A 24,963-nucleotide genomic window follows, 5' to 3' on the forward strand; every position below is an offset into this window, starting at 1 on the left:
TTAGTAGAGTGGCACATCACACTTATGGCACTAGGACATGTTCAGACACCAGTATGCTCTCAGCATCAGTTAGTAGAGTGGCACATCACACTTATGGCACTAGGACATGTTCAGACACCAGTATGCTCTCAGCATCAGTTAGTAGAGTGGCACATCACACTTATGGCACTAGGACATGTTCAGACACCAGTATGCTCTCAGTATTGGTTAGTAGAGTGGCACATCACACTTATGGCACTAGGACATGTTCAGACACCAGTATGCTCTCAGCATCAGTTAGTAGAGTGGCACGTGTGGACAAAGAGGCCCAGCCTAAGAAATGTGTAGATTACTGTGATCTGAGGATTCTTTATTCTGCCATTGTATGTGAAGCCTGCACAGCTTCTCACTAGAACAGTATTTACTGGGTCCTGCTTTGGAAGCTGGCGATAAAGGGGCTACTTTGGTGTTAAGATATTTGTTCTGTGACTTTAAAAGACTGTTTAGTAAACATCTGCTGTTTGAGCTTCCACAGTGAAACTTGTACTTCATTTTCTCCCCTGACAAGGCAGAAATTAATCAGCCTCCTGATATCTGGTGGATGTGATTCATTCCTTCATTTTTTTTAGCAGCCAGGAAATTAGTAGCAGATTTTAGAAAAGAACAAACCAGCAATAAGATTCAGTATGAACAAACAATGTAACATGTTTATATATATATATATATATATATTTATATACACACACACACACGTACTCCATTTAATTAGTTAGTTCTTTAGCTAGACTCTCCCTATTGTTATTTGTGTCGGTGTGTAACGCATGTGCTGTTCTTGGTGCAGGAGGAGGAGCAGAGGCGTGAGCAACAGAAGCAATTGGAGCGGCTGCACAAAGACATGGGCTCTATTGCCCTGGACCCCGGACAGCAGGCAGCAGGTAACTATTTCATCAGGCCTGTGGCCATTCTGAGATACATGAAAGGATTGTATGAACTATTATTTGTATCCGCTTGTGGAGTAAGACCATCTTCTTTTCCTCATGGCTTTGTCCCCTTCTGTTTAAAGGCTCAGCGGATGCTGCAATGGGACCCTCTGACCTGATTTTTACCCGGGGTAATGTGGACGAGGATGATGAAGAGGCAGAGGATAGCGACACAGATGATATTGACCATGAAGGTGAGGAGTTGGGGGCATTGTGCGTTGTCTTGTGACTTATGTAAGCAGAGTGACAGGTGTTTATGTACTGTATACAGCAAAATATATATTTCTCTTGCAAGATGTATCGAGTCCACAGATTCATCCAATACTTGTGGGATATTCTCCTTCCCAACAGGAAGTGGCAAAGAGAGCACCCACAGCAGAGCTATCTATATAGCTCCTCTCCTAACTCCACCCCCCAGTCATTCTCTTTGCCGGCTCTAAGCAATAAGGAAGGGTAAAGTGATTGTGGTGACAGAATATTAGTTTTCTTTTCTTCAAGCAAGAGTTTATTTTGAATGGTACCGGTGTGTTCTATTTACTCTCAAGCAGAAAAAAGATGAAGATTTCTGCCTGGAGGATTATGATCTTAGCATTTGTAACTAAAATCCATTGCTGTTCCCACAGATGCTGAGGAGTACAGGAACTGTCAGTTGAGGAACGGTTTTGCAGGCTATGCTGCACTGAGGTATGTTCAGTCATTCTTTTCTAGAAAGACACTGATATTTCAAGAAAAGGGCTGACATTATCCCTATTAGGGGAAGGGTAAGCTGTAATCAAACACTTTGGTAGTATTACAAGCTTGCATAAGGGCTAAATTACTCTGCTGGTTGACACTTATATAATAGAGTAAACATTTTTTAGAAATTTGCTAAAGCGTTTTTTGGACTTTGTATTTAGAGGGTTCATTTGGCTTGTGTCACTTTAAGGCCCAACAGACATCGTGTAAGAGGTGGATGGGGCCTAATTTTGCGCCTTAGATGCGCAAGTTTTTATTCATTCTGGACAGCAAGCTGCAACACAGGAGGGTCCTGAAGCGGTTTTGGGGCAAAACAAAGCTTTATTACCTTAAATTCAACCCCTAAGTGCAGGTAGGCGCCACAGCAGAGCTGTGGCAAGGTGCTGACTGTATATATTCCGTTTTTTTGACTCGTGTCAATCCGGTTATGTTGTTAATGGGTTAATTTCATTTTTTACTGGTGGTGCAACCTTACTAAGGCTTACTACATATACTGTAAAAAATTTGAAGGATTTGATGCATTTTTAAGCAGTTTTGCAGAACGTGTACATGTTTTTTTCTCTTAAAGGCACAGTACCGTTTTTTTTTTAAAATTGTTGTTTTTCAATGAATGAAGTGTTTTCCAAGCTTGCTTGTCTCATTACTAGCCTGTTAAACATGTCTAACATCAAGGAAACTCCTTGTTCAATATGTTTAGTATACATTGTGGAACCCCCTCTTAGAATGTGTCCCACTTGTACTGATATGTCTATACATTTTAAAGAGCATATTGTAGCACTTAAAAATGTAACGCTAGAGGATTCTCAGACAGAAAGAAATGAGGTTATGCCATCTAGTTCTCCCCAAGTGTCACAACCAGTAACGCCCGCACAAGCGACGCCAAGTACTTCTAGTGCGTCTAATTCATTTACCTTACAAGACATGGCAGCAGTTATGAATTGTACCCTCAGATGTTTTATCTAAACTGCCTGGGTTTCAAGGGAAGCGTGATAGCTCTGGGTTAAGAACAAATGCTGAGCTTTCTGTCGCTTTAGTGGCCGTATCCGATATTCCCTCGCAATGTTCTGAGGTAGGAATGAGGGATTTGCTATCTGAGGGAGAGATTTCTGATTCAGGAAAGAAGCTCCCTCAGACAGACTCTGATATGAAGGCCTTTAACCCCTTAATGACCGAGGACGTGCAGGGTACGTCCTCAAAAAAAAAAGGCAGTTAACGCCTGAGGACGTACCCTGCACGTCCTCGGTTTGGAAAGCAGCTGGAAGCGATCCTGCTCGCTTCCAGCTGCTTTCCGGTTATTGCAGTGATGCCTCTATATGGAGGCATCCTGCAATAACCTGACATGGCCATCCGATGCAGAGAGAGCCACTCTGTGGCCCTCTCTGCACCGGACATCGATGGCCGGTATCGTAGGCGGGTGGGCGGCCATCGGTGTGCCGTGTGACGTCGAGGGGGGCGGGATCGGGCGCGGGACCGTCGGGGGCGCGCACGGACGCGCGCGCGTGCACGGAGGGTGGCGGGCGGGCGCGTGCACGGGGCGGGAGCGGGTGGGAACCGCTACACTACGGAAAGTGAATAAAAGTAAAATGTTAAGTGGCCTAGGCACACCAAAAAAAATAAACACTAAAAGAGATCGTGGAGGGGTGGAGGGGTGGGGGGTTGGTTTTTGTGTGGGGGGGAAGCTACACTACAGAAAAGTCTAAAAAATGTAAAACAAATACATTTTTTCTTCTAAACTGGGTACTGGCAGACAGCTGCCAGTACCCAAGATGGCGCCCATTAAGTTAGAGTGGGAGGGTTATAGAGCTGTTTGGGGGGGGATCAGTGAGGTTGGGGGCTAAGGGGGGATAGTACACAACAGCATATGTAAATATGCTTTAAAAAAAAAACACCAAAAAATACAAATATAGCTTTTATTTTAGTACTGGCAGACTTTCTGCCAGTACTTAAGATGGCGGGGACAATTGTGGGGTGGGGGAGGGAAGAGAGCTGTTTGGGAGGGATCAGGGGGTCTGATGTTTCAGGTGGGAGGCTGAGCTCTACACTAAATCTAATATTAACCCTGCAAGCTCCCTACAAGCTACCTAATTAACCCCTTCACTGCTAGCCATAATACACGTGTGATGCGCAGCGGCATTTAGCAGCCTTCAAAATACCAAAAAGCAACGCCAAAGCCATATATGTCTGCTATTTCTGAACAAAGGGGATCCCAGAGAAGCATTTAGAACCATTTGTGCCATAACTGCACAAGCTGTTTGTAAATGATTTCAGTGAGAAACCTAAAATTTTGAAAAATTTTACGTTTTTTTTAATTTGATCGCATTTGGCGGTGAAATGGTGGCATGAAATATACCAAAATGGGCCTAGATCAATACTTGGGGTTGTCTACTACACTACACTAAAGCTAAAATTACCCCAAAAAGCTCCCTACATGCTCCCTAATTAACCCCTTCACTGCTGGGCATAATACACGTGTGGTGCGCAGTGGCATTTAGTGGCATTCTAATTACCAAAAAGCAACACCAAAGCCATATAAGTATGCTATTTCTGAACAAAGGGGATCCCAGAGAAGAATTTACAACCATTTGTGCCATAATTGCACAAGCTGTTTGTAAATAATTTCAGTGAGAAACCTAAAGTTTGTGAAAAAATTTGTGAAAAAGTGAACGATTTTTTTTATTTGATCGCATTTGGCGGTGAAATGGTGGCATGAAATATACCAAAATGGGCCTAGATCAATACTTTGGGATGTCTACTAAAAATATATATATACATGTCAATGGATATTCAGAGATTCCTGAAAGATATCAGGGTTCCAATGTAACTAGCGCTAATTTTGAAAAAAAAATGGTTTGGAAATAGCAAAGTGCTACTTGTATTTATTTCCCTATAACTTGCAAAAAAAGCAAAGAACATGTAAACATTGGGTATTTCTAAACTCAGCATAATATTTAGAAACTATTTAGCATGGGTGTTTTTTGGTGGTTGTAGATATGTAACAGATTTTGGGGGTCAAAGTTAGAAAAAGTGGGGTTTTTTTCAATTTTTCCTCATATTTTATAATTTTTTTTATAGTAAATTATAAAATATGATGAAAATATTGGTATCTTTAGAAAGTCCATTTAATGGCGAGAAAAACTGTATATAATATGTGTGGGTACAGTAAATGAGTAAGAGGAAAATTACAGCTAAACACAAACACCGCAAAAATGTAAAAATAGCCTTGGTCCCAAACGGACAGAAAATGGAAAAGTGCTGTGGTCATTAAGGGGTTAAATTCAAGCTAGAACACCGCCGCTTGTTGCTCAGGGAGGTATTGGCGACCCTATTGTGGTTCCAGAGAAGTTGTGTAAAATGGACAAATACTTAGAGGTTCCTGTTTACACTGATGTTTTTCCGGTCCCTAAGAGGATTGCGGATATTGTTTCTAAGGAGTGGGATAGACCAGGTATACCGTTCGCTCCCCCTCCTACTTTAAAGAAAATGTTTCCCATATTGGACACCATGCGGGACTCATGGCAGACGTCCCTAAGGTGGAGGGAGCTATTTCTACACTAGCTAAGCGTACAACTATACCTATTGAAGACAGTTGTGTTTTCAAAGATCCTATGGATAAAAAATTAGAGGGTCTCCTGAAGAAAATTTTTGTTCATCAGGGTTTTCTTCTCCAGCCTATTGCATGCATTGTTCCTGTAACTACTGCAGCTGCTTTTTGGTTCGAGGCTCTCCAGGGGAAGACCCCATTAGATGATATTCTGGATAGAATTAAGGCTCTTAAGCTGGCTAATTCTTTCATTACAGATGCCGCTTTTCAATTGGCTAAATTAGTGGCAAAAAATTCAGGTTTTGCCATTTTATTGCATAGAGCGTTATGGCTTAAGTCCTGGTCAGCTGATGTGTCATCAAAATCAAAGCTTTTGACCATCCCTTTCAAAGGTAAGACTCTATTCGGGCCTGAACTGAAGGAAATTATTTCAGACATCACTGGAGGGAAGGGCCATACCCTCCCTCAGGATAAAACAAAATAATTTTCGTTCCTTTCGAAACTTCAAGAGTGGTCCCGCTTCAGCTTCCCCCTGCTGCAAAGCAAGAGGGGAATTTTGCTCAATCCAAGTCAGCCTGGAGACCTAACCAGGCTTGGAACAAGGGTAAACAGGCCAAGAAGCCTGCAGCTGCCTCCAAGACAGCATGAAGGGGTAGCCCCCGATCCGGGACCGGATCTAGCAGGGGGCAGACTCTCTCTCTTCGCTCAGGCTTGGGCAAGAGATGTTCACGATTCCTGGGCTTTAGAAATTGTTTCCCAGGGATATCTTCTGGACTTCAAAGATCCGATTTCACATTTCTCAATTGTCTGCAAACCAGACAAAAAGAGAGGCGTTCTTACGCTGTGTAGAAGACCTACATACCATGGGAGTGATTCACCCGGTTCCAAGAGCGGAACAGGGGCAAGGGTTTTACTCCAACCTGTTTGTGGTTCCCTAAAAAGAAGGAACTTTCAGACCAATCTTGGATATCAAGATCCTAAATAAATTCCTCAGAGTCCCGTCTTTCAAGATGGAGACCATTCGGACTATTCTGTCACTGATCCAGGAGGGTCAATATATGACCACCGTGGACTTAAAGGATGCGTATCTGCACATTCCTATCCACAGAGATCATCACCGATTCCTCAGGTTCGCCTTTCTGGACAGACATTACCAGTTCGTGGCCCTTCCCTTTGGGTTGGCCACGGCTCCCAGAATTTTCACAAAAGTGCTAGGGTCCCTTCTAGCGGTTCTAAGACCGCGGGGCATAGCAGTGGCGCCTTATCTTAATTTAAGTGTCAACTTTCCAACTAGCCAAGTCACACACGGACATCGTGTTGGCTTTTCTAAGGTCTCATGGGTGGAAGGTGAACATAAAAAAAGAGTTCTCTCTTCCCTCTCACAAAGGTTTCCTTCCTAGGAACTCTGAAAGACTCGGTAGAAATGAAAATATTTCTGACGGATGTCAGGAAATTAAAACTCGTAAACATCTGCCAAGCTCTTCATTCCATTCAGCGCCATCAGTGGCTCAGTGTATGGAGGTAATCGGACTTATGGTAGCGGCAATGGACAAAGTTCTGTTTGCTCGCCTACACCTCAGACCACTGCAACTATGCATGCTCGAACAGTGGAATGGGGATTATGCAGATTTATCTCCTCAGATAGATCTGGATCAGGAAACCAGAGATTATCTTCTCTGGTGGTTGTCACAGGTTCACCTGTCTCAGGGAATGTGTTTCCGCAGACCAGAGTGGGTCATAGTTACGACAGATGCCAGCCTACTGGGCTGGGGTGCAGTCTGGAACTCCCTGAAAGCACAGGGGTTATGGTCTCAGGAGGAGACTCTCCTCCTGATAAACATTCTAAAACTGAGAGCGATATTCAATGCGCTTCAGGCGTGGCCTCAACTGGCTGCGGCCAAATTCATCAGATTTCATTTGTACATCACGACTGTAGCTTATATCAATCATCAAGGGGGAACACTGAGTTCTCTAGCGATGATAGTTTCCAAAATAATCCGATGGGCAGAGACTCACTCTTGCCATCTTTCAGCAATCCATATCCCAGGGGTAGAGAACTGGGAGGCGGATTTCCTAAGTCAGACTTTTCATCCGGGGGAGTGGGAGCTCCATCCGGAGGTATTTGCCCAACTGATTCAGCTATGGGGCACACCAGAATTGGATCTGATGGCGTCTCGTCAGAACGCCAAGCTTCCTTTTTACGGGTCCAGGTCAAGGGATCCCCAGGCAGTACTGATAGATGCTCTAGCTGTGCCCTGGTCCTTCAACCTGGCCTATGTGTTTCCACCATTCCCTCTCCTTCCTCGTCTGATTGCCAGAATCAAGCAGGAGAGAGCTTCAGTCATTTTGATAGCACCTGCGTGGCCACGCAGGACTTGGTATGCAGATCTGGTGGACATGTCATCCGTCCCACCATGGACTCTGCCGCTGAGGCAGGACCTTCTGATTCAAGGTCCATTCAAGCATCCAAATCTAATTTCTCTGCGTCTGACTGCTTGGAGATTGAACGCTTGATTTTAGAAAAGCGTGGTTTCTCTGAATCGGTCATTGATACCTTGATTCAGGCTCGAAAGCCTGTCACCAGGAAAATCTATCATAAGATATGGCGTAAATATCTTTACTGGTGTGATTCCAAGGGTTACTCATGGAGTAAGATCAGGATTCCTAGGCTATTATCTTTTCTCCAAGTAGGATTGGAGAAGGGATTATCAGCTAGTTCCTTAAAGGGACAAATATCTGATTTGTCTATCCTTTTACACAAGCGTCTGGCAGATGTTCCAGACGTTCAGACGTTTTGTCAGGCTTTAGTTAGAATCAAGCCTGTGTTTAAACCTGTTGCTCCGCCATGGAGTTTAAATTTGGTTCTTAAAGTTCTTCAAGGGGTTCCGTTTGAACCTATGCATTCCATAGATATTAAGCTCTTATCTTGGAAAGTTCTGTTTTTAGTAGCTATCTCTTCAGCTCAAAGAGTTTCTTAGTTATCTGCTTTACAGTGTGACTCCCCTTATCTTGTTTTCCATGCGGATAAGGTGGTTTTGCGTACCAAACCTGGGTTTCTTCCTAAGGTTGTTTCTAATAGGAATATCAATCAGGAAATTGTTGTTCCTTCTCTGTGTCCTAATCCTTCTTCCAAGAAGGAACGTTTGTTGCACAACCTAGATGTGGTTCGTGCTTTAAAGTTCTACTTACAAGCAACTAAAGATTTCCGTCAAACATCTTCATTGTTTGTTGTCTATTCTGGAAAGTGGAGAGGTCAAAAGGCTACGGCAACCTCTTTCTTTTTGGCTGAAAAGCATCATCCATTTGGCTTATGAGACTGCTGGCCAGCAGCCTCCTTAAAGGATTACTGCTCACTCTACTAGAGAATTTGATACTTTTGCTTCTTCGGGGGCTATTTTTGGGAGAAAGGTTCTACAAGCAGTGGTGCCTTCCGTTTAGTTATCTGTCTTGTCCCTCCCTTCATCCGTGTCCTAAAGCTTTGGTATTGGTATCCCACAAGTATTGGATGAATCCGTGGACTAGATACATCTTGCAAGAGAAAACAGAATTTATGCTTACCTGATAAATTTCTTTCTCTTGCGATGTATCGAGTCCACGGCCCGCCCTGTCTATTTAAGACAGGTAGTATTTTTTATTATATATCTCCAGTCACCTCTGCACCCTATAGTTTCTCCTTTTTCTTCCTAGCCTTCGGTCAAATGACTGGGGCGTGGAGTTAGGGGAGGAGCTATATAGACAGCTCTGCTGTGGGTGCTCTCTTTGCCACATCCTGTTGGGAAGGAGAACATCCCACAAGTATTGGATGAATCCGTGGACTCGGTACGTCGCAAGAGAGAGAAATTTATCAGGTAAGCATAAATTCTGTTTTTCATTGCTCCTATCCGTCTCCACTAGTTTCCTTGAAAAAAGGAAATTTATGCTTACCTGATAAATGTATTTCTTTTATGATATGACGAGTCCACAGATTTCATCCTTATGGGATATCGCCTCCTGGTCAGCAGGAGGAGGCAAAGAGCACCACAGCAGAGCTGTATATATAGCTCCTCCCTTCCCTCCCACTCCAGTCATTCGACCGAAGTTAGGAAGAGAAAGGCAAAGCCACGGTGCAGAGGTGACTGAAGTTTAACAAAAATAAATACCTGTCTTAGAAAATGACAGGGTGGGCCGTGGACTCGTCATATCGTAAAAGAAATACATTTATCAGGTAAGCATACATTTCCTTTTCTTTTACAAGATATGACGCGTCTACGGATTTCATCCTTACTTATGGGATACAATACCAAAGCTATAGGACACGGATGAAAGGGAAGGACAAGACAGGAACCTAAACGGAAGGCACCACTGCTTGAAGAACCTTTCTCCCAAAAACAGCCTCGGACGAGGCAAAAGTATCAAATTTGTTATAAAGTGTGAAGACGACCAAGTTGCAGCCTTGCAAATCTGTTCAACAGAAGCATCGTTTTTAAATGCCCATGAGGAAGCCACAGCCATAGTAGAATGAGCCGTAATTCATTCAGGAGGCTGCTGTCCAGCAGTCTCATATGCAAAACGGATGATACTCTTCAGCCAAAAAGAAAGAGAGGTAGCCGTAGCTTTCTGACCCCTACGTTTTCCAGAAAAAATAACAAATAATGAAGATGATTGACGAAATTCTTTAGTCGCCTGCAAGTAAAACTTCAGGGCATGGACCACGTCCAAGTTATGTAACAGACGCTCCTTCTTAGAAGAAGGATTAGGACACAACGAAGGAACAATAATTTCCTGATTAATATTTTTGTTAGAAACAACCTTAGGAAGAAAACCAGGTTTGGTACGTAACACTACCTTATCGGAATGAAAAATAAGGTAAGGAGAATAACATTGTAATGTTGAAAGCTCAGAAACTCTGCGAACAGAAGAAATAGCAACCAAAAATAAAACTTAACAAGATAGAAATTTAATATCTATGGAATGCATAGGTTCAAACGGAACCCCTTGAAGAACATTTAAGAACTAAATTCAAACTCCAAGGAGGAGCAATAGGTCTAAACACAGGCCTGATTCTAGTCAGAGCCTGACAAAAGGATTGAACATCCGGAATATCTGCCAGACGTTTGTGTAGCAAAATAGATAAAACAGAAATCTGTCCCTTTAAGGAACTTGCTGATAACCCTTTCTCCAATCCTTGGAGAAAAGATAGTCCTAGGAATCATAATCTTACTCCATGAGTAGCCCTTGGATTCGTACCAATAAAGATAATTATGCCATATTTTATGGTAAATCTTTCTAGGCTTACGTGCCTGGATCAATGTATCAATGACCGAATCGGAGACCTCTCGCTTAGATAAAATCAAGCTTTCAATCTCCAAGTAGTCAGCTACAGAGAAATTAGATTCGGATGATGGAAGGGTCCTAGAATGAGAAGTTCTTGCCTCAATGGAAGCTTCCTTCCACGGCGGCAGAGAGGACATGTCCACCAGATCGGCATACCAAGTCCTGCGAGGCCACGCAGGAGCGATGAGAATCACTGAATCTCTCTCCTGTTTGACTCGAGCAATCACCCGGGGAAGGAGAGCAAATGGCGGAAACATATAACCTAGGTTGAACGACCAAGGCATCTATCAGTTCGGCCTGAGGATCCCTGGACCTGGATCCGTATCTCGGGAGCTTGGCATTCTGACGAGATGCCATAAGATCCAGCTCCGGTCTGCCCCATCTGAGAATCAGGGTGGCAAAGACCTCCGGATGGAGTTCCCATTCCCCCGGATGAAAGATCTGTCTGCTCAAAAAATCTGCTTCCCAGTTGTCCACTCCTGGGATGTAGATTGCTGACAGATAACAAGAGTGAGCCTCCGCCCACCGAATTATCTTGGATACTTCTGTCATCGATAAGGAACTCCTTGTTCCTCCCTGATGGTTGATGTAAGCCACAGTAGTGATGTCAGACTGAAATCGGATGAATTTGGCCGAAGCCAAGTCTGAAGCGCATTTAATATTGCTCTCAACTCCAGAATATTGATTGGAAGTAGAGACTCCGACAGAGTCCACACACCCTGAGCTTTCAGGGAATTTTAGACTGCACCCCATCCTAGTAGACTGGCGTCCGTTGTCACTATCACCCATGAGGGTCTGTGGAAGCACGTCCCTTGGGACAGATGATCCGGCGACAACCACCAAAGAAGAGAGTCCCTTGCCTCCTGATCCAGATCTATCTGAGGAGACAAATTTGCATAATCTCCATTCCACTGTCTGAGCATGCTCAGTTGTAGAGGTCAGAGATGAAAACGAGCACACGGAATGATGTCCATTGCCGCCACCATCAATCCAATTACCTCCATGCACTGAGCTCACTGATGGCCGAGGATTGGACTGAAGGGATCGGCATGTATTCAGAATCTTTAACTTTCTGACTTTCGTCAAAAAGATTTTCATGGATATAGAGTCTATTAGAGTTCCCAGGAAAGGAACCCTTGTCTGTGGAACTAGTGAGCCCTTTTATAGATTCACCTTCCAACAGTGAGTCCTTAGAAAGGATAGAACAATGTCGGTATGAGACTTTGTCAGCTGATAAGACGACACCTGAATCAGAATATCGTCCAGATGAGGCGCCACTGCAATGCCCCGCGGCCTGAGAACCGCCAGCAGAGACCCTAGAACCTTCATGAAGATCTTGGGTGCCATGGCCAGCCCGAAAGGAAGGGCCACGAACTGAAAATGTTTGTCCAGAAAGGCAAACCTTAGGAACTGGTGATGATCTCTGTGGATAGGAATATGAAGATATGCATCCTTTAAGTCCACAGTAGTCATATATTGACCCTCCTGGATCAATGGAAGAATTGTCAGAATAGTCTCCATCTTGAAGGATGGAACGCTGAGAAATTGTTTAGACTCTTGAGATCTAAAATGGGTCGGAACGTTCCCTCTTTTTTGGGAACCACAAAAAGATTTGAGTAAAACCACTGCCCCTGTATTGGAACGGGACAAATTACTCCCATGGAGGAGAGGTCTTTTACACAACGTAAGAACGCCTCTTTTTATCTGGTCTACAGACAATCGTGAAAGAAGAAACCTTCCCCTTGGGAAGGAATTTTTGAACTCCAACTGATACCCTTGAGACACGATTTCTAGTGTCCAGGGATCCTGAACGTCTCTTATCCAAGCCTGGACAAAGAGAGAAAGTCTGCCCCCTACTAGATCCGGTCCCGGATCGGGGGCCGCCCCTTCATGCTGTCTTAGGAGCAGCAGCGGGCTTCTTGGGTTGTTTACTCTTGTTCCAAGCCTGGTTGGGTCTCCAGGTGAGCTTGGCTTGAGGATAATTCCCTTCCTGTTTAGCGGAAGGGGGGACTCCTTTGAAATTACAAAAGGAACAAAAATTACTCTGTCGTCCCCTTTGCTTAGATGTTTTGCCTTGAGGGAGGAGATGACCCTTGCCTCTTGTAATATCAGAAATGATCCCTTTCAAATCAGGCCTGAATAGTGTCATTCCCTTGAAAGAAATAGCCAAAAGCTTGGATTTAGAGGACACATCCGCAGACCAAGATTTTAACCATAAAGCTCTTCGTGCTAAGATGGAGAATCCCAAACTCTTAGCCGCTAATTTGGTGATCTGAAAGGAAGCATCCTTAATAAAACAATTAGCCAGCTAAGGGCCTTAATTCTGTCCTGTATTTCCTCTAAAGAGGTCTCCGTTCTAAGAGACTCTTCTAGGGCGTCAAACCAAAAAGCAGCCGCAGTCGTGACTGTTACAATGCAGGCCGCCAGTTGCAATAAAAACCCCTGATGAATATAGAGTTTTTTGAGAAGACCCTCCAACTTCTTATCCATGGGGTCTTTGAAAGCACAACTGTCCTCGACAGGAATAGTCGTACGCTTCGCCAGGGTAGAAATAGCTCCCTCCACCTTAGGGACCGTCTGCGAAGAGTCCCGGACAGTGTAAGCTATCTGGTACATTTTCTTAAAAATAGGGGAAGGGGAGAACGGGATCGGGTATTTCCCATTTCTCCAACATAGGTGTGTCCGGTCCACGGCGTCATCCTTACTTGTGGGATATTCTCTTCCCCAACAGGAAATGGCAAAGAGCCCAGCAAAGCTGGTCACATGATCCCTCCTAGGCTCCGCCTACCCCAGTCATTCTCTTTGCCGTTGTACAGGCAACATCTCCACGGAGATGGCTTAGAGTTTTTTAGTGTTTAACTGTAGTTTTTCATTATTCAATCAAGAGTTTGTTATTTTCAAATAGTGCTGGTACGTACTATTTACTCAGAAACAGAAAAGAGATGAAGAATTCTGTTTGTATGAGGAAAATGATTTTAGCAACCGTAACTAAAATCCATGGCTGTTCCACACAGGACTGTTGAGAGCAATTAACTTCAGTTGGGGGAACAGTGTGCAGTCTCTTACTGCTTGAGGTATGACACATTCTAACAAGACGATGTAATGCTGGAAGCTGTCATTTTCCCTATGGGATCCGGTAAGCCATGTTTATTACGATTGTAAATAAGGGCTTCACAAGGGCTTATTTAAACTGTAGACTTTTTCTGGGCTAAATCGATTGATTATTAACACATATTTAGCCTTGAGGAATCATTTTATATGGGTATTTTGATATAATAATATCGGCAGGCACTGTTTTAGACACCTTATTCTTTAGGGGCTTTCCCAAAGCATAGGCAGAGTCTCATTTTCGCGCCGGTGTTGCGCACTTGTTTTTGAGAGGCATGGCATGCAGTCGCATGTGAGAGGAGCTCTGATACTTATAAAAGACTTCTGAAGGCGTCATTTGGTATCGTATTCCCCTTTGGGTTTGGTTGGGTCTCAGCAAAGCAGATACCAGGGACTGTAAAGGGGTTTAAAGCTTAAAACGGCTCCGGTTCCGTTATTTTAAGGGTTAAAGCTTCCAAAATTGGTGTGCAATATTTTCAAAGCTTTAAGACGCTGTGGTGAAAATTTGGTGAATTTTGAACAATTCCTTCATGTTTTTTCGCAATTGCAGTAATAAAGTGTGTTCAGTTTAAAATTTAAAGTGACAGTAACGGTTTTATTTTAAAACGTTTTTTGTACTTTCTGTTCAAGTTTATGCCTGTTTAACATGTCTGAACTACCAGATAGACTGTGTTCTGAATGTGGGGAAGCCAGAATTCCTATTCATTTAAATAAATGTGATTTATGTGATAATGACAATGATGCCCAAGATGATTCCTCAAGTGAGGGGAGTAAGCATGGTACTGCATCATTCCCTCCTTCGTCTACACGAGTCTTGCCCACTCAGGAGGCCCCTAGTACATCTAGCGCGCCAATACTCCTTACTATGCAACAATTAACGGCTGTAATGGATAATTCTGTCAAAAACATTTTAGCCAAAATGAACCCTTGTCAGCGTAAGCGTGGCTGCTCTGTTTTAGTTACTGAAGAGCATGACGACGCTGATATTAATATCTCTGAAGGGCCCCTAACCCAATCTGAGGGGGCCAGGGAGGTTTTGTCTGAGGGAGAAATTACTGATTTAGGGAACATTTCTCAGCAGGCTGAATCGGATGTGATTACATTTAAATTTAAATTGGAACATCTCCGCATTTTGCTTAAGGAGGTATTATCCACTCTGGATGATTGTGAAAATTTAGTCATCCCAGAGAAACTATGTAAAATGGACAAGTTCCTAGAGGTGCCGGGGCTCCCAGAAGCTTTTCCTATACCCAAGCGGGTGGCGGACATTGTTAATAAAGAATGGGAAAGGCCCGGTATTCCTTTCGTCCCTCCCCCCATATTTAAAAAATTGTTTCCTATGGTCGACCCCAGAAAGGACTTATGGCAGTCAGTCCCCAAGGTCGAGGGAGCGGTTTCTACTTTAAACAAACGCACCACTATTCCCATAGAGGATAGTTGTGCTTTCAAAGATCCTATGGATAAAAAATTAGAAGGTTTGCTTAAAAAGATGTTTGTTCAGCAGGGTTACCTTCTACAACCCATTTCATGCATTGTCCCTGTCACTACTGCCGCATATTTCTGGTTTGATGAACTGCTTAAGGTGCTCGATAGTGACTCTCCTCCTTATGAGGAGATTATGGACAGAATCAATGCTCTCAAATTGGCTAATTCTTTCACTCTAGATGCCTCTTTGCAATTGGCTAAGTTAGCGGCTAAGAACTCTGGGTTTGCTATTGTGGCGCGCAGAGCGCTTTGGTTGAAATCTTGGTCGGCTGATGCGTCTTCCAAGAACAAGCTACTAAACATTCCTTTCAAGGGGAAAACGTTGTTTGGTCCTGACTTGAAAGAGATTATCTCTGATATCACTGGGGGTAAGGGCCACGCCCTTCCTCAGGATCGGCCTTTCAAGGCAAAAAATAGACCTAATTTTCGTCCCTTTCGTAAAAACGGACCAGCCCAAGGTGCTACGTCCTCTAAGCAAGAGGGTAATACTTCTCAGGCCAAGCCAGCTTGGAGACCAATGCAAGGCTGGAACAAGGGAAAGCAGGCAAAGAAACCTGCCACTGCTACCAAGACAGCATGAAATATTGGCCCCCGATCCGGGACTGGATCTGGTGGGGGGCAGACTCTCTCTCTTCGCTCAGGCTTGGGCAAGAGATGTTCTGGATCCTTGGGCGCTAGAAATAGTCTCCCAGGGTTATCTTCTGGAATTCAAGGGACTTCCCCCAAGGGGGAGGTTCCACAGGTCGCAGTTGTCTTCAGACCACATAAAAAGACAGGCGTTCTTACATTGTGTAGAAGACCTGTTAAAAATGGGAGTGATTCATCCTGTTCCATTAAGAGAACAGGGGATGGGGTTCTACTCCAATCTGTTCATAGTTCCCAAAAAAGAGGGAACGTTCAGACCAATCCTAGATCTCAAGATCTTAAACAAATTTCTCAAGGTCCCATCGTTCAAGATGGAAACCATTCGAACTATCCTTCCTTCCATCCAGGAAGGTCAATTCATGACCACGGTGGATTTAAAGGATGCGTATCTACATATTCCTATCCACAAGGAACATCATCGGTTCCTAAGGTTTGCATTCCTGGACAAACATTACCAGTTCGTGGCGCTTCCTTTCGGATTAGCCACTGCTCCAAGGATTTTCACAAAGGTACTAGGGTCCCTTCTAGCGGTGCTAAGACCAAGGGGCATTGCAGTAGTACCTTACCTGGACGACATTCTGATTCAAGCGTCGTCCCTTCCTCAAGCAAAGGCTCACACGGACATTGTCCTGGCCTTTCTCAGATCTCACGGCTGGAAAGTGAACGTGGAAAAGAGTTCTCTATCCCCGTCAACAAGGGTTCCCTTCTTGGGAACAATTATAGACTCCTTAGAAATGAGGATCTTTCTAACAGAGGCCAGAAAAACAAAGCTTCTGGACTCTTGTCGGATACTTCATTCCGTTCCTCTTCCTTCCATAGCTCAGTGCATGGAAGTGATCGGGTTGATGGTGGCGGCGATGGACATAGTTCCTTTTGCGCGCATTCATCTAAGACCATTACAACTGTGCATGCTCAGTCAGTGGAATGGGGACTATACAGACTTGTCTCCGAAGATACAAGTAAATCAGAAGACCAGAGACTCACTCCGTTGGTGGCTGTCCCTGGACAATCTGTCTCAAGGGATGATGTTCCACAGACCAGAGTGGGTCATTGTCACGACCGACGCCAGTCTGATAGGCTGGGGCGCGGTCTGGGGATCCCTGAAAGCTCAGGGTCTTTGGTCTCGGGAAGAATCTCTTCTACCGATAAATATTCTGGAACTGAGAGCGATATTCAATGCTCTCCAGGCCTGGCCCCAGCTTGCGAGGACCAGGTTCATACGGTTTCAATCAGACAACATGACGACTGTTGCGTACATCAACCATCAGGGGGGAACAAGGAGTTCCCTAGCGATGGAAGAAGTAACCAAAATTATTCTTTGGGCGGAGTCTCACTCCTGCCACCTGTCTGCTATCCACATCCCAGGAGTGGAAAATTGGGAAGCGGATTTTCTGAGTCGGCAGACATTGCATCCGGGGGAGTGGGAACTCCATCCGGAAATCTTTGCCCAAGTCACTCACCTGTGGGGCATTCCAGACATGGATCTGATGGCCTCTCGTCAGAACTTCAAAGTTCCTTGCTACGGGGCCAGATCCAGGGATCCCAAGGCGGCTCTAGTGGATGCACTAGTAGCACCTTGGACCTTCAAACTAGCTTATGTGTTCCCGCCATTTCCTCTCATCCCCAGGCTGATAGCCAGGATCAAGCAGGAGAGGGCGTCGGTGATCTTGATAGCTCCTGCGTGGCCACGCAGGACTTGGTATGCAGATCTGGTGAATATGTCATCGGCTCCACCTTGGAAGCTACCTTTGAGACGAGACCTTCTTGTTCAGGGTCCGTTCGAACATCCGAATCTGGTTTCACTCCAGCTGACTGCTTGGAGATTGAACGCTTGATTTTATCGAAGCGAGGATTCTCAGATTCTGTTATCGATACTCTTGTTCAGGCCAGAAAGCCTGTGACTAGAAAGATTTACCACAAAATTTGGAAAAAATATATCTGTTGGTGTGAATCTAAAGGATTCCCTTGGGACAAGGTTAAGATTCCTAGGATTCTATCCTTCCTTCAAGAAGGATTGGAAAAAGGATTGTCTGCAAGTTCCCTGAAGGGACAGATTTCTGCCTTGTCGGTATTACTTCACAAAAAGCTGGCAGCTGTGCCAGATGTTCAAGCCTTTGTTCAGGCTCTGGTTAGAATCAAGCCTGTTTACAAACCTTTGACTCCTCCTTGGAGTCTCAATTTAGTTCTTTCAGTTCTTCAGGGGGTTCCATTTGAACCCTTACATTCCGTTGATATTAAGTTATTATCTTGGAAAGTTTTGTTTTTAGTTGCGATTTCTTCTGCTAGAAGAGTCTCAGAATTATCTGCTCTGCAGTGTTCTCCTCCTTATCTGGTGTTCCATGCAGATAAGGTGGTTTTACGTACTAAACCTGGTTTTCTTCCAAAAGTTGTTTCTAACAAAAACATTAACCAGGAGATTATCGTACCTTCTCTGTGTCCAAAACCAGTTTCAAAGAAGGAACGTTTGTTGCACAATTTGGATGTTGTTCGCGCTCTAAAATTCTATTTAGATGCTACAAAGGATTTTAGACAAACATCTTCCTTGTTTGTTGTTTATTCAGGTAAAAGGAGAGGTCAAAAAGCAACTTCTACCTCTCTCTCTTTTTGGATTAAAAGCATCATCAGATTGGCTTACGAGACTGCCGGACGGCAGCCTCCCGAAAGAATCACAGCTCATTCCACTAGGGCTGTGGCTTCCACATGGGCCTTCAAGAACGAGGCTTCTGTTGATCAGATATGTAGGGCAGCGACTTGGTCTTCACTGCACACTTTTACCAAATTTTACAAGTTTGATACTTTTGCTTCTTCTGAGGCTATTTTTGGGAGAAAGGTTTTGCAAGCCGTGGTGCCTTCCATTTAGGTGACCTGATTTGCTCCCTCCCTTCATCCGTGTCCTAAAGCTTTGGTATTGGTTCCCACAAGTAAGGATGACGCCGTGGACCGGACACACCTATGTTGGAGAAAACAGAATTTATGTTTACCTGATAAATTTCTTTCTCCAACGGTGTGTCCGGTCCACGGCCCGCCCTGGTTTTTTTAATCAGGTCTGATATTTTATTTTCTTTAACTACAGTCACCACGGTACCATATGGTTTCTCCTATGCAAATATTCCTCCTTAACGTCGGTCGAATGACTGGGGTAGGCGGAGCCTAGGAGGGATCATGTGACCAGCTTTGCTGGGCTCTTTGCCATTTCCTGTTGGGGAAGAGAATATCCCACAAGTAAGGATGACGCCGTGGACCGGACACACCGTTGGAGAAAGAAATTTATCAGGTAAACATAAATTCTGTTTCCCTTGCAATAATTTCCGAAATTCTCTTAGGAACCGGAAAAACATTGGAATACGAAGGGACCTCTAAGTATTTGTCCATCTTACTCCATTTCTCTGGTGGGACCACAATAGAGTCAGTCGTCCAGAGTCACCAAAACCTCTCGTAGCAAAAGACGGAGGTGTTCATTTAAATCTGAAGGACATGACGTCCGAATCTGTCGGGGGTAATGCACTTCCTGAATCAGACAGCTCCCCCTCAGACAGAGCCTCCCTACCCCCCAAATCAGAGCCCTGGGAAGGTATATCAGAAGTCATCAGAAAGCATCAGAAGTCGCAGGGACCACATGGGCCTCTGTCCTGCTGCGTTTGCCTTGTAACACTGGCAACTTAGATAAAACTTCTGCAAAAGTGGATGACTTAACTGCAGCCATATCCTGCAGAGTGAATGAAGTGGACGCAGTTGAAGAACACGGCGTCACCTGAGCGGGCGTTAAATGTTGTGACGCTTGGGAAGAAAGATGCGGCATACCTTGAGTCTCATCAGGCTGAGAGACATCCTTAGATATACTTGCATTAAAGAAAATTTGTTCTTTAAACTGTAATCTCTCTCAGTACATGAGGGACAAAAAGGGATAGGGGGTTCCACATTGGCATCTAAACACATAGAACATGTACTTTCCTGAAGGTCAGCCACGATTAACAAACCAGCAATAGCAATATTGGTCGTTTTAATTTGTTAAAAACAAACACTTTTAGGAATTTTGTTGAAAAACGATGTACTGTGCCTTTAAAAAATAAAACCGTATACTTTTTTACTGCACCGCAATACTATGTAACAACAAGGAGCAGCCACAAAACTTTTTTTAAATTGTCCGGTATGCTGTACAGACTAATTATGTGAAATTAAGCACTAGCACCTAAGCTTTGGCGCCTACCTGCCCCCACGATTCCTGATAGACCTCCAAGAACGGCGCTCCCAAGACGGCTTGCGCGATTACTAACACAAGCCCATCGTGGGCGGAATTAAGTCCCCGGCCTTGAATAACATTCTTCATAAGAACCGCATGGGAATAAAAATGTCGGAATCACCGATCCGGCTGAAGCCATGCAAATATAAGTTAAAAGTTGCCAAATGTGCCCCCACAAAAAAACACTCTGGTTCCCATTAAATCAAAAGTTAATGCAGAACACTTAGCTGCCACACTCACCCTGCGTCAAGCTCCTGAACACATCCAACTGATTAAACATTTATTAGGGTCCTGCTAAACCTTACCTAATAAAGAGGGGATACCCATGCACACACTCTTACCCTATGCAAATTGATCACCCCTTCCCGTTATAGGGAATCAGTACCAGTCCTTTCTGAGATACTACAGTCTCCCCAGAAGTAAATGACTGTACATACCTTAATACTGAACACAGTATGAGGCTGTCCCGCACAATGAAGATGTCATTTTCATCACCTCCAGCAGATCTGTGTGGACAAACAGGTCTTCGATAATATCTGCTAAGACCATCAGCAGGGGAGCAAACAACATGGGAGTCGCTTGAATTAGAATGACAGTCTCCCCAGTCCATTGCTTAAAGCCTGAAGCTCCAGCCCTGAGTAAAATAGCACACACTGGTACCATTTAAAAATAATAAATACTTGATTGAAGAATCTATAACTAACACCTGCCTCTTCCTATCACTAACACAGGCAAAGAGAATGACTGGGGTGGGAGGGAAGGGAGGAGCTATATATATACAGCTCTGCTGTGGTGCGCTTTGCCTCTTCCTGCTGACCAAGAGGCGATATCCCACAAGTAAGGATGAAATCCGTGGACTCGTCATATCTTATAAAAGAAAATAGCTTTAGCTTGTAGAAGAGAACAGTCTCTGTATTTCTCTTGTTTTGCCGTCCATTGGTGACTGAGCTCTTCCTAAAGAAGCAGAATGTATTGTGTTGGTTTAGCGTTTAATTCATTGTACTGTGACTATCTCACATAGTGAGGGACAAGTCAGCAGCAGATTTACATGAGCATTTCTTGCTGCTGTGATTCATGCATTGTGTTTGCTCTTGTTCACTATGACAGTGGCAGAAGAGAGATTAGAGGAACCGGCTTTCGCAAACTTCTTACAACAAACGCAGAACAAATACCGAGAGAAGATGGGACAGTGAGGTCCAGCCTGTCTCCATGTGAGATAGAGGAGTCTGTGCACAATGTGAAGAAAGTGCGACAGGAACTGATGAACAACTTTAATAGGACAGTATACTGACAGTGCTGGCTGTACTCAGTGCCTCTGTATCCAGGTTGCTGCAGCTGTTTACGTCAAGCACACGTCTGGTGATATATACAGCAATGCTCTGTTCTCCTGCTGGGCCAGTGTTAAAAGATCACGTCTGCTTACTGTAGGGATGGGCGTTTTATGGCAGCTATGGCTTTGTACACCCGCTCCTGTCTGCAGCAGCTGTCATATACGCCTGTGCTTCCCAAAGCAATGCCTCTACCAGAGCGATCTGCAGCAATCGTCAGGCTATAAGCGCCCCCGCTGCAGGGAGGGGTGCCGACCATTACATGGCACTTATTGCCCATCACGTGCAGACTGTGACTCTTACCAGCAAACTAACTAAACACTGTGTAGAGAATGTGTTGTCCCTGCAAGTGATTGTTGTTTTCATTGTTACTCACAGCAGCTGGCAGACAAGCTCTAGTACATCTCTGTGACCGTCCTCCCATGCGACAGTTCTCACGATTTCCTGTAAGGTGGGGGCACTAGAGGCGCATGCGCTGTTTTTTTATGTTAATCACAGATGTTTTGAAACGAGTTGCAATAAAATATTTAGTTTTACTACGCATGAGGTGTTTCTGGGTTGAGAATAAAGAATACGTCTGTTTTATAGGTGTATGTCAGTTGTGCATAAGCTAAGCACAAGCTCTACCCGGTTTACTTCATCTCCTGACATTATTAAAGGAACATGAAGCCCAAAGGTTTTCTTTCTTGAGTCTGATCGAGAATACAATTTTTAAACTATATTTTGTTATCTTATTTACTTCATTCTCATGGTATCCTTTGTTGAAGGAGCAGCAATGCACTACTGCGAGCTAGCTGAAAGCTAATGACAAGATGCTTATATATACAGCCACCAATCAGCAGCTTCTGAGCCTACCTAGGTATACTTTTAAACAAAAGAGAATTAAGCAAATTCAATAATAGAAAAAATGGGATAGTTGTTTAAAAATTGCCTTCTCTGCGGGATGAAAGTAAAATTGTAGGTGTTATCCCTTTTTAATAATTAAATAGAAGCATTTTCTAGTTGAATGGCTGATTGCTCGTTGGGTCTCATGATCACGGAGCTCAGGGGCCACACACACAATTATTTGTTGCACTTTGTAAGACTGGGATATGTTTTATGGTTCTATACAAGGGCCCTGCACTGTCAGATTATTATTAATAAAGTTTTTTCTTTCTACCGCTGACTCAGAAAAAAACGTTATTAATCATATGCTGGCAGTGCAGGACTGTAAGACTGGGATATGTTTTATGGTTCTATACAAGGGTGTCAAGTTCTCAAAGTGCAACAAATGATTGTGTGTGGCCCCTGAGCTCCGTGATCATAAGAGACCCAACGAGCAATCGGCCATTCAATCTGCTCTTGTGGCATTTACTTGGTATGTACAGCTGTAGCACAGCAGAAACGAATTGGTTTCATATCCCTTGAATCACAGTAAAAAAAAAAAACAACTAACACTTCAAATGAAGTTTATACTGAACAAATGTATGCAGTACAGGCCGTGTATGGTTCATATGACCCAGCAACATGCACAGGAGGTATTTACACAATGAGATGAGTGTGCACAAGGTTTTTCGCTGGGTGTCTCAGTGATATTTAACAATAAAAAAACAACTAAATTACAGATTTAAAAAAACATTAAACCGCTCCTGCTTTTGTGTAAAATGGCGCCTGCCCCCCATGCAGGACAAAAAGCAGATTCTGTAACCTGCAAATTAAAGGGACAGTCTACACCAGAATTTGTATTGTTTTAAAAGATAAATAATCCCTTTATCACCCATTCCCTAGTTTTGCATAACCAACAGTTATATTAATATACATTTTACCTCTGTGATTACCTTGTATCTAAGCCTCTGCAAACTGCCCCCTTATCTCAGTTATATTAATACACTTTTTACCTCTGTGATTACCTTGTATCTAAGCCTCTGCAAACTGCCCCCTTATCTCAGTTATATTAATACACTTTTTACCTCTGTGATTACCTTGTATCTAACCCTCTGCAGACTGCCCCTTATCTCAGTTATATTAATACACTTTTTACCTCTGTGATTACCTTGTATCTAAGCCTCTGCAGACTGCCCCTTATCTCAGTTATATTAATATACTTTTTACCTCTGTGATTACCTTGTATCTAAGCCTCTGCAAACTGCCCCCTTATCTCAGTTATATTAATACACTTTTTACCTCTGTGATTACCTTGTATCTAAGCCTCTGCAAACTGCTCCCTTATCTCAGTTATATTAATACACTTTTTACCTCTGGGATTACCTTGTAGCTAAGCCTCTGCAGACTGCCCCTTATCTCAGTTATATTAATACACTTTTTACCTCTGTGATTACCTTGTATCTAAGCCTCTGCAAACTGCCCCCTTATTTCAGTTCTTTTGACAGATTTGCATTTTAGCCAAACAGTGCTGGCTCCTAGGAACTCCACAGGTGTGAGCACAGTGTTATCTATATGACACACATGAACTAACACTCTCTAGTGGTGAAAAACTGTCAAAATGCCCTGAGAGAAGAGGTAGCCTTCAAGGGTTTAGAAATTAGCATATGAACCTCCTAGATTTAGCTTTCAACTAAGAATACCAAGAGAACAAAGCAAATTTGGTGATAAAAGTAAATAAAAAAATTGTTTAAAATTAGGGGTAGACCGATATATCTGAGCAGCCAATATTTGGAATTTCTGAAATAATCGGTATCGGACAGAAACTTACCGATATGGAGCAAATCAAAAGAAATTTAGCTCTGTGTACTTAAAGGGATAGTATACACTAATTTTCATATAACTGCATGTAATAGACACTACTATAAAGAATAAGATGCACAGATACTGATATAAAAATCCAGTATAAAATGGTTTAAAAACTTACTTAGAAGCTTTCAGTTTAGCTCTGTTGAAAAGGCAGTTGGGAAAGCCCACTGCAAGTGGGAAATAAGACACTCCCCCCCCTCCCCCTTCTTTTGCATATGAAAAGACCCTTTACACAAACAGGAGCAAGCTGGAGAAGGTAGCTGACGGTATTCAAATAAAACTTTGGGGCTTGGTTAGGAGTCTTAAAAAAAATCAGAGCAACATTATTTAAAAAAAAAAAAACTTTATGGGCTTTATAAATAGATCATCTACAAAACATTTATGCAAAGAAAAAATTAGTTCATAATGGCCCTTTAACCCCTTAACGACCAAGGACGTACGCCATACGTCCTCAAAAAAAAATACTTAACGCCTGAGGACGTATGGCGTACGTCCTCTGTCTGTCTGGAAAGCAGCTGGAAGCGATCCTGCTCGCTTCCAGCTGCTTTCCGGTTATTGCAGTGATGCCTCAACATCGAGGCATCCTGCAATAACCCCCCTTGGCAATCCGCTGCAGAGAGAGCCACTCTGTGGCCCTCTCTGCACCGGACATCGATGGCCGGTTTCGTTGGTGGGTGGGAGCCAGTCTGGGAGGCGGGTGGGCGGCCATCGATGGGCCGTATGATGTGGAGGGGGGCGGGATCGCCGGGGGCGCGCGCACGGGTAGGGAGGGGGTGGGCAGTAAGGGCCAGAAATATCTAAAGTATATCGATCTAAGAGATCTGGGAGGGGGTGGGGGGTTGGTCTAAAATAATAAAAACAAATGTTTTACTATAAACT

General features: G+C 43.7%; 1 protein-coding gene across 1 annotated transcript; it reads left to right on the forward strand.

Annotated features, from left to right (window-relative positions):
- Nucleotides 1-820: 820 nt before the first annotated feature.
- GPN1 (GPN-loop GTPase 1) lies at nt 821-21,895 on the forward strand (the record flags this gene model as incomplete). The annotated part of the gene is given in 3 exon segments (XM_053709439.1): nt 821-914; nt 1,043-1,153; nt 21,134-21,895. Coding segments are annotated over 3 exon segments (291 nt in total), but the record flags the coding sequence as incomplete, so codon positions are not given.
- Nucleotides 21,896-24,963: the final 3,068 nt, after the last annotated feature.

The sequence above is a fragment of the Bombina bombina genome, chromosome 4 (genome assembly GCF_027579735.1).
Source record: "Bombina bombina isolate aBomBom1 chromosome 4, aBomBom1.pri, whole genome shotgun sequence".
In the NCBI taxonomy this organism is placed as follows: Eukaryota; Metazoa; Chordata; class Amphibia; order Anura; family Bombinatoridae; genus Bombina; species Bombina bombina.